Source organism: Bombus pyrosoma, linkage group LG12, assembly GCF_014825855.1.
Source record: "Bombus pyrosoma isolate SC7728 linkage group LG12, ASM1482585v1, whole genome shotgun sequence".
In the NCBI taxonomy this organism is placed as follows: domain Eukaryota; kingdom Metazoa; phylum Arthropoda; class Insecta; order Hymenoptera; family Apidae; genus Bombus; species Bombus pyrosoma.
Window position 1 is genome coordinate 2918931 of NC_057781.1, and position 17228 is coordinate 2936158.

At 37.0% G+C, this 17228-nt stretch overlaps 1 protein-coding gene across 13 annotated transcripts in view; it reads right to left on the bottom strand.

Moving 5' to 3' along the window:
- LOC122573649 overlaps nucleotides 1–17228 on the bottom strand; it is a 391847-nt gene that overhangs the window by 212116 nt on the left and 162503 nt on the right. For all 13 annotated transcript variants that reach the window (XR_006318791.1, XM_043740306.1, XM_043740304.1 and 10 more), the window contains 2 exons: nucleotides 9227–9307; nucleotides 3590–3812 (listed from right to left, as the gene is read on the bottom strand). Coding sequence is in view for 12 of the 13 variants with exons in the window: in XM_043740306.1 (XP_043596241.1) it covers nucleotides 3590–3812; nucleotides 9227–9307 (304 nt within the window). In the remaining variant the exon portion in view is untranslated. The remainder of the gene's footprint in view (nucleotides 1–3589; nucleotides 3813–9226; nucleotides 9308–17228) is intronic.

A 17228-nucleotide genomic window follows, 5' to 3' on the forward strand; every position in this document is an offset into this window, starting at 1 on the left:
TCTGTAGAGGTTTTCGTTGAAGTCGATCAAAAAACTGATTGCTCACATGAAAGAAACGAATTATTTCGGCGGATTATATGAATACGAATTTATACCAAATACTTGACCAGTCGTCCTAATTGCGTTCGTATCCACATTAAGCTACAACGAAACGGGATCAAGAATGAATTAATAATCTGAATAATTATACAGTTTAGTAAGTTAGGATCATTTTTACGAGCATCATCGTATCACGAAAACAAGAAATCAATCAAAGAAGCTGATAACGCTAATTAATCTTTTCTTGCTTAAAAAAAAAAGACTGGAATCAAATAATCGAAATTGAGGAACGTCACTAAAGTAGATACAATTACCATAATAACCACGAAAAACATGGATAGCTCTTTTAATACGGTCGTACGTGGAACTTAATAACATCGCAGCTGGTAGCTTCTAAATATCCCGAAATTAAATTTTTGTCCAACCACCTTTTAATTAAAAGACACCCAGTCAATGGCATCAAACGAAATTGCACCTAGTTTGGTACAAAGAGAGCACCGTGCCAAAGTATTCGAGGTTCCCCTAATTTTCCCTATCGTAGTGTTAATAATAAAAGAAAGAATTCGGAGAAAGAGCTCGAGTTAACACGCTGCTTCGTCCAATTGAGCGAGTGTGGTGAAGAAAGTCGGCTGATTAATCGCATGCAAATGCCCTGTGACGACATCTCGAAGAAGTTTAATACCTACTTTGTCAGAAAACGTGTCCCTGGGCCCGCTAAAGGTCGAACGAACACGCTGTAAAAGGGATTTCATCATACTTTCAACCGCATCTAAAGCTGTTTTTCCGCATTACCTAACGTGAATCAATAACGTAAAGAGGCAACTAACGTTGTAAATTGTTTCTGGGCGATTAGGTGGAATGTACGGTCTATTAAGGCTGTCGCTTATTTGAAAGCATAATATATGAGCTTCTCAGAAGTTAAAATGATTAACTTTTTCTGAATTTCTTAACTTCGTTGCATAAGTACAAGATTAATATTCGATTATCAAAAACACGGACGGCTCGTTCATTGCAAGAAGATGTCATAAATAATAGTGAATTCTAAAGTAAATTTAAAAAACAATGTTTATATCAACATCATCGCTTTGTATTTCATTCTATATTTTTCAATTTATGGAGTTGATCAATGTGGCTTGTGAGTAGCTCATACGAATGACATCAGACGAATGTCGATAAATTTACATTATACGTTTGAGACCAGGTCGGCTTAAGTTGGTTAAAACTGACCCAATTGAATAATAAGAACTTAGCGAGAAGAATCAACGACTTAATTGTAACTATATCAAAAGTGGATTTGTCATGTTTATTCCATGTGCTCTTCAAATAAGTAATTATAGCTTCGACATAATAAAAGAATGCTACGAATGAAATATTTATTTCCTTAATGATGTCATTATTTCTTTTTATATCCTAACACGTTCCAAATGCTCCATCGTGTGAATTTCCAACTTTACTTTTTTCACAATTATGTACACAATTATAGGTTTCTACGCTTCATCTATGGCAGAAAGTTAACGCGCAAGAAAGAGTTTTCACACGAATTCGACAATAGGACTTCGCTTTCGCTATAATCGACTCTAAATGCCATAGAAACGAAGAAACGGGCACGGGCAAAGGGATAAATCGTTAGAATTGCCGGCGACGAAAACGCGACACGCCGCGAAACGTCGTTAATTTCGGAATAATCGCCGCGTATCGACGCGAGCGGGTGCGAACGTTCGCTGTCGCCTGCTGCTCGCTCCAATTTAATATGGAAATCCTGCGCTACGCCCTATCGAGAAAATCAATTACGTCTAATGAATACAACATGAAGGGTTAAAGGGTTCGGCAGGAATCTGCGCGCACTTTTCCCCCGATTCGAGTGACGTCCGAATGGCGAGAAAGAACAGGGCGAAAATTTCCAGTCGAATTGCGGCGGTCGCGACAACGTTTCCAAGATCATTTGATTAAACGTGACTGTTTTTCGAACGAAGCTAAATGGTGGCGCTAAAATGAAGTCAGTTGGAAAAGTTATATAGCCAATTAATGAAATCTCAGCGCAATTTGAGGGTTAAATCACGCGTCCGATCCGTCTGAACTATTATCCTGTGAATTTTCATACTTTCTTATCGAATGGAATATGAAATAGCATTGCTTTTCTGTTAATTACGATTTTATAAAATATTGGTCGTTTCTTTTGGTATAATATGACAGATAAGTGCAAACGTTATACCCATTACTCATTTCTAATTATATGACTAACTTCTGGTGAGAGAGAAATTATGTCTCATTTCTGACGAGAGGAAAATTATGGCTCATAATTCTAAATACGTAGCTATATGATGCTTACAGTGGAAACGAAAGAAAAGAAGAGAAAACGTAAAAGCATATAATCAAGGAGCGGAGAAGGAATTTTAAATTTAATGAATATACCGCTTTTTTTTAAGACGTAGAAAGCGTAATATAATTATCGTGTGTTGTCAGTTGGAAATTAAAAGAACATTAATAATGAAAGAAAGGACAGAAGGATTTAATGCGATATTTCGACTAGAAACTAACGAGCTACGTTGATTTCAGACGCGTTGCTAAGCTGTCGTTAGACGATGGTTACAGTATTTTCACACGTTACGACTTATTCCATTATGGTTACGTCTAATGAATACAACATGAAGGATTTAAGGGTGTTCAACAAAAATCAGCGCGCGTTTCAACCCCATCAAAAACACAGCTAACTGAATTCATGGTTGAGTGGGTCGAAGAAATGCGATTTGTCAAGCTGCGAACAGCACTGGACCGCATTAAGAAACGCCGACGCGACATCAATTAAAGATTACACAGTATTCAACCCTTTCACGAGCTGACGGCTAATGGACTTTAAACATTAAACGAATTGTTAGCATTGCTAACGTTAATATGAACATTATCACGCGGTGACATAAAAATAAAAAAGTCAATAAAAATCCTAACGTAATCTTCATATGCATCTCGTTAAAAAATTCATCAAAAGGCTGCATTATTTTATTCAATTTAATAATTATAACCAGTGACGTGCCAGGTGAGTGGCTTATCTTATCCTTCGATAAATAATATAACAAACTCAGCTGGAAAGAGTTCAAACTAACGTAGTATCGGCAAAGAAATAACTGTTTCGATGTATCGAAACAACTCGAGTTCTTTTCTCTTCTTGAAGCTCTTAAAATATTTGCCTCTTAACCGAGCGACAAAGGCCATTTAAACAGCTGATCCTCGCTTATTTCCAGCAGCATGTAACATACGAAGACAAATCAAAGAAACCGTTTCACAGACACGCGGACGTGCACTACAGTCTAACCAATTTCTATTTATTCAACCGAGATTCCGTCATCTTCCTTTTGTTTGCCCTTTTAAAAAGAAGTAAAAATTCGGTGGTGATTTTCGTAAGTACTAACCAATGTCGTCGTGGTTCACTCGGTTGGTCGAGTTCTCCAGTCCGAATGAGTTGTGTAAACACAGTGTCTAAGCAAACGGTCGCGTGAAAAACGGGCGGGTGCAAGTTGAACGACCGATGGAAAACGAAGGAGGATCCACTTACCTTCGCAGGGTCAGACTTCTCGGACTCGTCGTTGAAGGTCTGCGAGCCACGAGACATGGTGTTCCTACGGGGTGTCGTGGTGCCATCCTGCGAGGGGCGGACAAACTCGATTCTGCCACCCTCGACGACGATGTTCGGGGCTGGTGGAAAATTCTCTGCGTTACCGAGCGGGTCGCAGTAGCCTAGGAGCCCGGCTTTCTCCCCGTACAGGGGGTGAATTTGTCTGCAACAGTCGGTAAAGACGCGCCACTGTTAGAGGGTTGCAAATCCAGATGGAGTTTTCAACTTAAATTCTAGAACGAGAGCTGCTAACAGAGAAGGAGCCGCAGGTTTCCGGTGAAAGTCTCCTCACGAGGAATTTAAATCGTTAGCTAAGTAGCCCGAACAATGAATCACGAGCTAATGAGCAACCAATTCGAACAAGAGATATTGTAAATTTGCACGTGAATACGGATAATTCGTACGCGGCGAGAATTTCGAGGCGAATCGAATTGATCGCGCCGAGGTGAAAGCTGCTTTTAATCGGGACATTTATCGATGAAACTGCAGACTAACGAAATTAAAAATCGACTGGCGTTTAATCGTCCATCGGCGATGCATTCTTCTCCCTGCCGTTTTTCGATAAAACGGAACGTACGCTTTTGCGCGCGTATGATCTCCAATGATTTAATATTCCATTCGTTTCTGTCCTCGCAGAGAGTAAACGAACCGCGAAAACGCGCCAACAGTTCTAAAAGTATTCGACCAGGATTGAATCGCCAATTTAAGGGAATAAATCTGACCGCTAGCTGACTCGAGGCTCGTTGAAATTCAAATTGGTAAATGAAAATTTGCAAAATACTTGCTTTGGAAACCAAATAGAAGATAGTAGACGATACGATTATCAATCGGAAATTTGAAATGCAAAACGACCCACTTATTGATTTTATGTACTGCGTACGCGTAATGGGGAAAAAGAGCAATCCGATTCATCGGTGATATGGAAACCGTATTCACTAGCTCGCGAAAGTATTTAAACACTTGTTATAGAAAGCTTCTATGAATATATTGTATGTATTTGTCGCTCACTAGCATCGTATTGCGACACGATTGTCATTCTTACATTGGTTTTCAAATCAACCTAAAGATGTATACAGAAATTACAAGATATTTATTGCAAACATATATTTAATAAAAAATTAATATACAGTATCAATAGTTATCTTAAAACAAAGTAATAGTAAAGTGTTAAATATGATCCCATTGAATACTAAGGTTTATTAATATGGTGCATCGTTAGCTATTTCAACACTTTGATGATCTTTATGAAATACATTACACTTGAACTGAATATCTTGTAATTTCTAAATATATCTCCAAATTGGTTTTAAACTTCACCGATATAATCATGACAGTCTTAAAGCAATGATAATTTTGGAATACGTTCCGTAGAATACGCATAATAATAGAAATAAATAAATAGTATCTACAAACTTAGAATAAAATAGAATACTTTCGTGAGACTGTGTACGTAGGTAGAATTAATTAACAGAATTAGTTCATATTAAATAAAAACGATGTTGACAATATAGTGGTCGTAGAACCTCGATTACGTTACGGGGAAGGTTTCTTGATGAGGTCGCGACGACGATTAAAACCGCTGCCGTTCTGGTCGATGAGATAAAAACCACGGGGAGGAAATTACATTACCGCTAGTTGAATTTTCACGGCAGACGCTCACGGCACATCATGACTAAAAGGACAGTGCATACGCAATTCTCTCTTTTTCTGCCTTTTGTAACGTGAGCTCAACCGAGTAAAAATGTTTCGCAACTTTAGGTCTAACATTGCGCCGGCGCGGCGATGCACGCGATACTTTACTGAATTAACGCATAACGTCTTTCTTGCGAGCGAATGAGTTTCATTAGCAACGGGTTTCGTAACATTTTTGTAACTGGCATTTGCGCTCGTGTCAGTGAACTCGTTTAATTTTCCTGTTTATTTCATTGAAGTCACAGCTTCGCAAAGAATTGTGAATCAGTATTGAATTTATTATACAGAGCGAAAAGTTTCTTATGGCCAAGCTATTTCAACATGTTCTTTAAGTACTTGTAGATAAGAAGATGTTAAATGAACATTAATAATTTGAAATTTTTACAAAAATTGTAATAAAAATGCGATACATAAAGAAAACAATATTCTCGAAAACCAATTGATATTAACCATTAGATTCTTATTTGTAAGGAATTTTCAAATTCTTATTTGTAAGCCATATCAAATAAGAATTTGTTATTCTTGTTTTAACAAAAATGGCGAAGATTCTGAAGAAGCGATGATATTAATTATTAAGCAATTTTCATCTTGTACCATAGTAACCTTAAGTTACCGTCCTCTGTATATCTCATATTTTTGTTATAACATTTTAATAAATTTATACTCACGAAACACGCTAGAAAAGAAACTCAAAGTTTGACTAGAAGAAGCAGGGACTGTGTATATTAAATTTTCCGGGTTAAATTTGTGTAACAGGTTAATTTGTTAAGGCATCAAACCTAAGTAGGGTTGCATTTTTTAATCAGGTAAAACGTACCAATTCGTGTACTTTAGAGATTGAGGTCAAGTTGGACCTGTTCCATGAGTTACGTAACTAGCACTTCACTCTATTGCATTGCAGCTGAGAAAAAGTTTAAAGTTTTGAGCACTTATGTGTCAAATGAAACGTGTATCCCTGCTTTTTTATTAGGTTCCAAGTTCATTCTATTTCTATTTTTAATTTTTTTTTTTAATAACGAATCCAATCTTGTTGATTTAATTTTGAAATTATTTCCAACGTTTTCTATGGAAAGCTTTTTAACAGTGAACGACGGCCTAATTCTCACGGATGCGATTGTAATATTTTGTAGAACACTCTGACATCACCTAATGCATTACACCAGTTTTATACGTGCATTTCAATGCAACGCGCGATTATTGAGCAACCGGAAAACTGACCGACTTAACCAAGCAACTTAAACGCTGACAAAGCCATTTGGTTGATTATTCGTTCACGCTTGGCGCCGATTATACGAGGAGTGCATTTGCGTATCAACGACAGTAATCTTACGAAGGCTCAACTTTGATACAATTACAAAGAGATCGACTAATGGCACATCCATTTTCACACGTTTATCGGACGCCATTCTATAGAAACTTACATCTTACGTCTATTAAAAACGTTTTACTATCGTGACAACAATAGTAACTGACAGACCGAGACTTTGATATTATGCTATTAACCGTATTAAAATATGTATTGATATATCTCTAGCATGTACATCACATGTACATATTATACTTTCAAGGAAAATTAAAGTCCATTATCGAATTTCACGTTATTTGAAAGGCGCATTTACGAGATGATTTATTAATAAAGCCACAATAACAGGAGAAGACGAAATATTTATGGAAATCTGAAAAAGCAGAAAGACCGTGCACCGACATAACATGAAATCGTAATTTCGTGGACGAGAGAATGAGTAATCGGTTTATCGTGGATTCATGGATGTTTCAAGAGAGCATAAAACCAATAACACTCTCTGCCCACAAACCACATTATTATGCTTTAATAAAAAAAAAAAAAAAAAGAAAAATACACCAAGGATATTGGTTTTTAAAAAGCGTATAAAGTGACTTTTTATCATTTACGCTGAATCATCGTAAAAGTTTCCATCGAATTTGGACTGACGTGAAATTGAACGTGATAAAGCGCAGTGCCGATTTCAGATTGTAATAGAGCCAGGAAAAGTTGAAATCCCGTAAATTTTATGATGATCGTTTATTCGAACTCAAATAATCATTTATATCTGCCAACATTTGATCGAAATGTTCATCCAATAGCAAATATTTATGTCACGTTCCAATTTCTGAAATATTTAATAATAGCTTGAATACAATGAAAAATGTGTTTGCGCTGAGAAATTTTTCGATGAAAAAGAACAGCACGACGTTTTAATATTCCAAAGAAGAATGAAATTTTTTCAATTTACAATATCGTACTGTGACACTCGACGAAGCTATTTTACAACTGACCTGCTAGCACTAGGTCAGCTGAATTGATGAACACAAATAGCACTGTAAGTTATGCGAATGATGCAACCACGCGAAACGATCGTGCAAATATTTCGAGGAGAATTTCGAGGGTAATGCTTAGGCGTACACGATCCATTGGATTGTTAACTGGCTACTGGCCGACCAAAATTTGCAAGCGAAACTGTGCAATTTTGATAAACTTCGAACATTAATCGTCTGGAATAAGATTTACAACAGAGAGTGATTTTCTAACGTATGTTTTACTTTGCCCATGACAAAAATGAATCTGAATAAAAAATTCCTTATCGTCACTTGAATTTCTCAAATAAATTTCCAAACTTTTATATGAAAAAGAAAAACCTCAATAAATAAGAATCAATATTAAAACTTAACTAATACATTGCAACTCTAGCTACGAAACAAGTTTCACTATTCTTTTTCTCCGCAGAATAATCCATACGCTATTGAAAATCAGCAACATATTCTAATTAGACGGTGGAACGAGTTACCCTCTAATTATGACTGCTTTCGAGTCTCTCGCGTCTCGTCGTTTTCATATTCTCGCCATGGAATTTTCCTTTCCTTTCTTTCTATATTCTTTTTCTTTTTTACTGCTCTCTCGCTGTGCTCACGGGCAAAGCGAAACACACATGAGCCAGGAAAAAGAGAAGAAGAGCGACAAAACAAAGGAAAGCTACGTGGATGCTTGATAATAAGTGGTTTAGCCGGGAAATGCGATAGGGTGAATATCTCTCTCTTTCTCTCTCTCTCTCTCTCTCGTCAGGTGGCGAACAAGAGTTCACGGGGGTTCGATTCCGCCGTAGTTGACAGAGCCAAGGGCTCGAAATATCACGTGTCGACGAGTAAATAAAATAGGCGTTTCAGTGTGCACGGCGAATGGTTTATTGTTGCCAGGCTTATCGAACGTCAAGCCTTCGTCGAGGGGTGAATCTCGGTGGGTAGAGAATGAAATGTACCAGCACGGTTAAAAATAGAATTTCCTGAGTATGCTTCAGGAACTACGGTTTATTAGCACTTCGAACGCAAATACGATGAAATTAAATCGGCAAAGAACCAGTTGCCTTTCAACTAATTGAATTAATACAATTCCGAAGCTTCCGTCGTTGCTTGATACGAATTTTCAATTGAATCCTATGTATTCCAGAGGATAATACTTCATAATGATAATATGATTGTAGTAAATTAATCCGACAAATGTTATTGACAGCGTCGAAGTCACTTGGGACATGACTTTTGTATTATTTCTGAATTACGCTCTTTTGAAAATGAACACATCTGGCTGAACACGGAATATATTATGTATAGATTACGAACATAATCTTTTAAATTACTTCCATGAATCATATACTAAGAGCACAGTTACGTATATAGATACATCATAGCCTCTCCTTAATGTAGGTCGAAGCCCTTCAGGAAAATGAACAGCCCCGACCGTGAGAAACGAAGTCCTTCGACACTGCCTGGCCAAGTTTTCCAATTAACCCGTGTTTATTACGCGGCAAATCGAGGTCGAGGTTTTTCATTCGCTTTCAAAGGATGAGAAAAGGCTGCAATCGCAAAGTAGCTTACCTGGGTGATGGTATGGGACGAGGCTTATCAAGCGCCAGATCCGAGCTCAGGGGCGAATCAGGTCCGCGGACGCTGGAAGCCCTAGGCAAACAGAATTATCGTTAGCTCGATTGCTATTCGGAAGCCAATAACGTATAAAGAAGGCTGTATCTTACGTTTGCCTTTATGGAGGTCGTTGCCCAGCAAATAATGCATATATATGTATATAGAAGTATCCATACTATCGTCACACACACATACTTCAGATTAACTTACAATATAGTAGCTGACCCTCTAAGAGAGACATTATTACAACCTATAATACCTATAAACACTGTACAAATTTGACGAGAACTGTTTCGTTACTGAATTTCACGGAATCGTGCAGTAGATACGCGGTACGCTTTGCAAAATATTACTCGATTTATGTAGAGGGGAAATGGTAATCTAACCTAGAATATCACAATGTTCTTACAGAACTTTACGGGATAGAACAATCGGTATATGGTGTGTTTTGCAATATACATATTAATCGATTTATGTATAGGAGAAATGCCAATCTAACTTACAGTTTCAGAACAGCTGGTGCCGTTGCGGAACTTTACGGGATACAGCAATCGATGCATGGTGTGCTTTGCAGCATACATATTAATTGATTTGTGTATAGGGGAAATGCCAATCTAACGTACAGTTCGAGAACAGCTGTTTAATTGCGGAACTTCACGGGATAGAACAATCGACACACGATGAGCTTTGCGACATATTAATCAATTTGTGTGTAAATGAGATGTCAACATAAACACCGTATAAAATTTTGAAGTACTTTCACGATAACTGTGTTGTTACCGAAGCTCACAAGATCGAAGAATCGATTTATAATGTACTTTTAATGTATTAATTAACTAATACGTTGTGCAGGAGATGTATTATTCACGAGTTTTTATTTTCACGAGTTGAAATTTTCTGTCACTGTCCACAAACTATGGCGACGTATTAATTGCGAATTAGATGGACGCATGCGCACATCCTCTAAGTTGCGCGCCAGGACAGTAAAAGCGCGCGCAGGCGCACGGATTTTGAAAGATCTATAATCGATATCATAGTTACACGATGTACGTAATCAAAGTTTCTAACCATTATGGAATATTTATAGAAAGACCTTCTTTATTACTGGTATCGATCCTTATAATTATGAATAGCACAGGATGGACGATGTATGATTTAAGACACGCATTTACGTAATTCTGCGGCGTTTAAAATTCCCTCGAGCTCTCGACTTATTAAATCATCGTTCGAACTGCTATAATTACGCTATGAAAATAAAGTGTCCGGGATCGATCGTAAATTACACGGTATGCGGTTTAAATTATTGGAAAACGGGTATCTCTCCGGTAGACGGGTCAAACGATTATTCTGAGAATAAGCTTTACAGGATATTCACCCTTCTGTGTGGCGTTACGTGTCGACGTCGTTACCGTATATACGCAAGTACTTACGTACAGTGTCGTGGTTATTCAGACGCAACGAAGCATCATCAGAATCGTCTCGTGAATTTCTTTTTATGACAACGCACGCACGTAATTTGTTGCACTTGCGTAACACCCAAGAACGTCGTCCATACTTTTACGGATCGTATGATTTTAAATAATTTTGAATAAATAAAACGGCTCCCGTGTCGAAGTTAAAATGTAAAATTCATTTTCGCGGACCATACCCTACCCGCTATAGATCTATTTTCATTGTCCTTATCTCGATCAGCGATACTGAAAAAACGACGTTCGATTCGAACGAATTACGATTACATAATCACGATTCAATATGCGTTTCTCCCCATTACGATATTTATATCTTCGTTCCCGGTATATGACAAGGCCCGATATCATGAACTCGCCTTTCGTGAGAACGTGCCGTAACTCAACTTCTGGCGCCCGACTGCGTGACATAAATTAATAAGTTGGACGAATAAACGCGACAGCCTCGGATATTTTACGCGCAATCGTAGAATTGATGCTTTTCGTTTTACGACAGACATCCCGGATGCAAAGGCGATCGCGTGATCGTATCGATAAATATGTTGTAGAAATTCGCCGTGATCGTTTCGCCGATTCGGCCTTAACACTTGGATTATGTAACGATATCGACTTATTTCATAGCCGAACTTTTTAATTGATTCATTTACACGCATAAACACTCTATTTCCTTTTAATTCGTAAGTAGCTTCACGTGTTCGCTTCATTGTATAGTTCGATATCGTAATAGACTATTTTGCGTGAAAAAGATAGTTACAAACGAACTTAGTTGAATAGAGGAACTTTCTAATGCCGTGATTAATGCGTGGTTTTAAACAGCCTAGACCCAGGCTAAGAAGTTCGGCGTGATTGACCGATACTCCAAGCCATAGTTCCGCGATCTCATCCCTAAATCCACTTAAAACTACACTCAACGCTGGTAATTATTCCCCGCTGTCGCAAGAGAGCCATAAAGCTTCCATCAACTTAAAAGCTGTGATTAATCACTATTTCAACTTGAAACGAACGTTTTTTGCAGAACATCTTACACTCAGATAAACCGTCGAACATTTTCTATTTTATAGACTGCAAACAGCGTTAAATCTATTCACGCGGAAGCGGTACATTCTCCACCGTTTTATCGCTGTTCGCTGGACATTTCACCAAAATTGTATTGTGAGAAGCCGATTTAAAATCCTATACCCTCGTTGCTAGTTCCGATCAATACTTTAAGCAATAATAAAAGGATACAAGTTGTTACACAATCTCTGTTATAGAAGATAATAGTAATCAGTAAATACTGTATCGTAAGGATATTATCTTATAAGCGATTCGATGGTTATATTTGCTATCTCCAATCTTCTTCCTTTTCCCTTGACTCACTGTAACAAGATTCGCCGGACGAAGACAATCGCGACTACGAGATTCCTTTCTCAGTTTCAAACTGCTTGGGCAGTTATTTCCCTGATTAATGCCCCGACGAGAGTAAATATATTTCAAAATAATGAAAGAGAAAGAGGATACTCCAAGTGGATTTCCAGTCGGTAGAAACGTGCAATTACGAGGTTCTGGCTAATTAATAATAATCATCTGCGGATCGCTCCTCGTGATAAAGCCTGTATATTATCACGGGTTCCAACTGAACCAGTCGTTTGTAATTACGTCTGTCTTTGGAAGTGGCGATCCGGCCTCACGGTTAACACGTATTTATCTCAATTAAAATACCGGCTCCTTCTGAAAACGTCTACGATTGCTTGTACACAGTTAGATCCATCGTTAATCAATTAAAAAGCGAACCGTGCACAGGATGTCTGTAATTAGACCTATTCAATTGATTTCAGAAGTATGTAAGAACTGGTTTTTTTTATACAATACACCTATCATCTGTCTAAATATTTTCTGTCGTTTGTTTCGTTAATACACTGCCTAGAAAATTTCTCCTTTCAAACGAATCTAGGAGCAGAATCAATCTGTTAACCTTAGTTTTTTAAAAACATGATTTTATTGTAAAAAAATATATATATATAATTTTGGATGGAAAATTAAGAATATCAAGATAATTCAATTTACTTTTCAATCGCAGAACAGTTGAAAATTGCTGCGTGTTATTTGGAACTTAAAATTAAATAAAAAATCTAAAATTACTCGTAAGAGATATTGTTCCATACGTTTGTATAAAAAAGTAATTAGCAACAATTTCATTGACAAACATTTTGAAGACTGCAACGCTGTTTTCACATATCTTTCTTTATTTAATTCAAACCAAATACAGGTCCAATCAGTAATGAAAATGAATGAATAACACATTCGAGTTAAACGAAAAATCAATAGCTTTCATTAAAAGTTAATAACAGCAGGAAAAGCGAGACTATTGGAACGAGAAAGAAAACGCGTAGGACATGGACGAAAAATGGTCGTGTAAAAGAATGGCACGACTTCGTTCAGTTGCCGTATAATTGACAAAAAGGCTTTGTATTTTGCAACTTTCATTCACTTGATAGATTCGCGCGCGATTTCATTATTTCTGCGTTGCTTATCGAGAGCATCGAATGCTATCGAGATTTTAATTTTCAGGACGAGATGTGCACGCTGCTGCTCTGCTAGAAGTAACGAAAAACGGATCAATCCGGCGAGTACGTCGACTGAACGTGAATTTCCATGATAGTGCGTTTCAACAAAAAGCCTTCTAATTAATTTAACAATTTACGGAGAGAATTTATCGCGCACGTTTCGCGGTAAAGCACACGGTTATATCGCGTTGATATGGCGAAACAGACACGTTCTGTAAAATATGCTGTGCCATTCTTGCTGGAAATTCTCCTGAATTACATGATAAACGCATTTTATCTCGGAAAACATATCTGAATTTATTGTTTTATAAACAGGAAGGATTATTCCTCGTTTTTCCTATTTAACTCGTGATGATCGCACTTAGTGAAAAGATCATTATCTAACTGCTATCTTTATTAATCAAGCTAATATTTATTATGTTTCGGCAAACGTGAATATGTGTATAGGATTCATGCGATTGTTTCAGGTTGTAATAATGGCAGAAAAATGTCAAGGTAAGAAGAAATTTTGTTATAAATTCAGCATTGCACGGACATTGAACAATAGCTTTTTTTCTAATGCAAATGCATTTCTTTGTACAAATTAATATAATCGGATAACACAAGATGTATCGATGCGTCAGATATGTCTCTGGTCAACAATGTATTAATTAATATTTTAACAAATTGTACAAAGAGACGTTGTCGGCTATTGTGTTGCCTAGAAAATATTAATCCGATATTTCTATAATATTCGACAGCTTTCTCCATCATCGATCGGCAATGCTCGTACAACGCGAAAATACCTATCGCTCGAAGGTAGTTACATTTCTCGAGGACAGATGTTAGTTTCGCACGGAGTATGCTGCGGTATTCGCGTACAAAATACATAAAATAGCGAATCACGGTTCAGCCAGTCAATAACTTCGTTCACGCATGTGTCCACCAGACTCTTCCCATACTCATGTCGTAACACCACTGATGAAATAAAATCGAACATATTCGTTGTTGAAGAGAAATATCATTTGTAACACGAAACCGGGCAGTACAGAAAAGTAATGAAATTTATATTTCAAATTTTTGATAAAGGTATCATATGACAGATATACACAACGAAGGAAAAAAGATAATTTTATTACACCACATTGATAAAATTATTGTTATAATATTAAATATGAGTTCTTTATAATCTAACATTTTGAATGAGAAAATAACTCTTGGACGTTTTAATAATTTCGTTAATGATTTCTCAGGTTAAGGTAATAAAATTCGATTAGCTTTCCCTTTTTTCCTACCAATAAAATTGTGATAAAATGATTGTACCTTAAAATCACGATCGAAAGCTTCGAGGTTTACGAGTGATCGCGAAAAATTGATCCAGGATGGAAGTTAACAGGGAAAAAAAGCCCCTGATAAAAGTGCGGAAGAACTCGTTCATCCTTTTGCAGAAACGACTGGCAGAACGCCTGAAGCATTTTCATCAGACGTACCTTCCACCTCTTTTAATATCCCCGTTTGCGATCAGACACGAATCCCGTTGAAGTCGTTTTAATTAAAATCGACAGGAACTTCGAAACGTTATGAGCTCGTGCTTCGGTAAACTCTATCGTTCGATGTTTGCTGTTAAACGTTCTGGTCAGTTATTAATCGCCGTAAGGTATTTTCATTGGAATAATCGGTTGGCAGAGTCGAATTAAAGAAATTCAAAGCTCACTTAATAGTCGACTTCTGTATTGCATATGGATGTGTACTTTTCAATAATCCACTTTTCAATAATTTGCACCGATAAAAACAAACTGTAAATCAATGGAAATTCAATCGTTTTTTTCAAACATGTTACAAATTTATATGTAACTAATACCTTTTCTGATATTTTGAAAGAATTATAGTACACGATTTACACAAGACATTTTTAGCGATTTAACAAACCGAATTTAATAAACATATTAATAGTAGAGAAACACTTTATGGGTTGAAAAATTATCTAAGAAATATAGCAGGGTTCATTTCATTAATCTGAATGAATCTGTTTAAAGGAGAAGTAATAACTCTCGAATCTCTAAGAAGCTTATTGTCCTGGAAAAATAAAGAGAATTAAGAAAAAGAAATACGTATAAACAAAACAAGTGAGTTCCCGCGAAACAGAGAATAGAAAGAATCAGAAGGAGGAAAGAAGCAAAAGCAGGAAAAAAGCAAAAGAAGGAAAGAAGCAACTGGCACTTTTTATGGACGAAACTAGAAGCCGTCGGGCGTTTCAACGTTCCCGGTTTTAACGCGCGATCCATTCGCTGTTTCGTAAAGCATTTGCCTTTCCCTATGGTCGCCGAGGAGTTTCCGCCGAGGAAATCTAGACGACGTTGAATTCGCACAAAACGTGCATTAACGGGAATCCTCTATCCAGACCAAGCTACCGTCTATGTAAGAAACGCTGGTTCCACACTGTGGTTTCCAGTCCCGATTTAATAAGCTGCCTACCGGCAAAGAAGTAGATCGCGAAGTTTGTCAACTCTTCGCCTTTCAACGAACACTGAATCTTCCAAAGGACAAAACCGACGTTAGAAAAGCCCGAGGAAAGGAAAAATATCGTGTCAACGTTTCCGCGTGGCAAGATCGTAGACGAAAAAATTGAAAGTTGGCAGATTTCTCTCGAGATTGTTTAAAAATAATGATATTATTGAGCAATGTCGTTTCTACGTTTTCTCCACAGGAAAATATAATTATCGATTCTTCAAGATTTATAAAAAGAATAACATTGCCCTACCACTTAAACCGAGGGAGATAATAAAGAAATAACTTCAGATGTAACTGAATCGAGTAAATGAAGTTTCATATGTACAATTTTAACTCTTGTTCCAATTATCTCATCATTGTACCATGAAATTATCGTGTTACTTCACAATCCTTCATTTCATTTTCACAGAACGATGGCTACTTTCATAAACTTTAAATTTAATCAGCATCTAATTTTAATACAAAGAAGATAAAAAGATATATGAGACATTTGTAGATGATAATTCTCTTACTAAATTTTATTAATTGGACAATTGTAAAACGAATTATTGCATGAAATATAAGACAGCCAATAAAAATAAAGGAATTAGGTTAGATCTAGAATTGAACTAGGTTTGATCAACGTGGCATAATATGAGATAACAAAGACAGAAACTTCGCTGTGTCGACATTTCGTAGATATGATTCGTTCTATTATACAAGCAATGTCTCAACTGGGTGACACAAGTTTTCCGCGGCGTACAGTTTGCACACTGAAATTTCACGTACGAAAACAGAGTTCGTGAACGGAGTTACAGAAATCCTAACATCTGAAGCAACATCTGACACGTAATCAGGTATGCGAAACAAACGGGAGACGTTCCACGCTCGCTGGATAAATTATACAGTTTCCGTAATTCTTCGTCGTGGAATGTGACGAAACGATCGAGCACGCAATTATGCAAGCAAGACAATATACCTCCTAATTCTGTTGTTCAGTTCCGCATGAGTAAATAACTGTTGTTAAAAATCTGACCGCGGTTGGCCGGCAAGCGATCCGTTTCAAAATTAACACAGAAACTGGAAATCTGAACTTATCGACCACAATTTGTTACGTAATATTTGTAAATAAAGCCCTTGGTTCAGAAGCAGTGAAACATCATAACATGGTCATTGCTTTTTACTTATAAAATCTCTTTATACTTGTAAATTAGTGACAATACAAATTAATCGATCATAGGCGTGTTATTCAATCTATGTTTTACCGACCAAAAATTATTCACAGAATAATTATTATTGATTAGAAGTTGTCAGAGAATACATTAACAGATGCTTCGTTTCCTAAAGAAAATTCACGTCGAAGAACCTAATCTAAAGCATTATGAATCACTCACAGGTCTAAGAATTTGCGTCGGACCACACCAAGAATAGGGAGTCTATCGCAAACTAGGTTAAGACCAAGAAACTTAGCCTCTG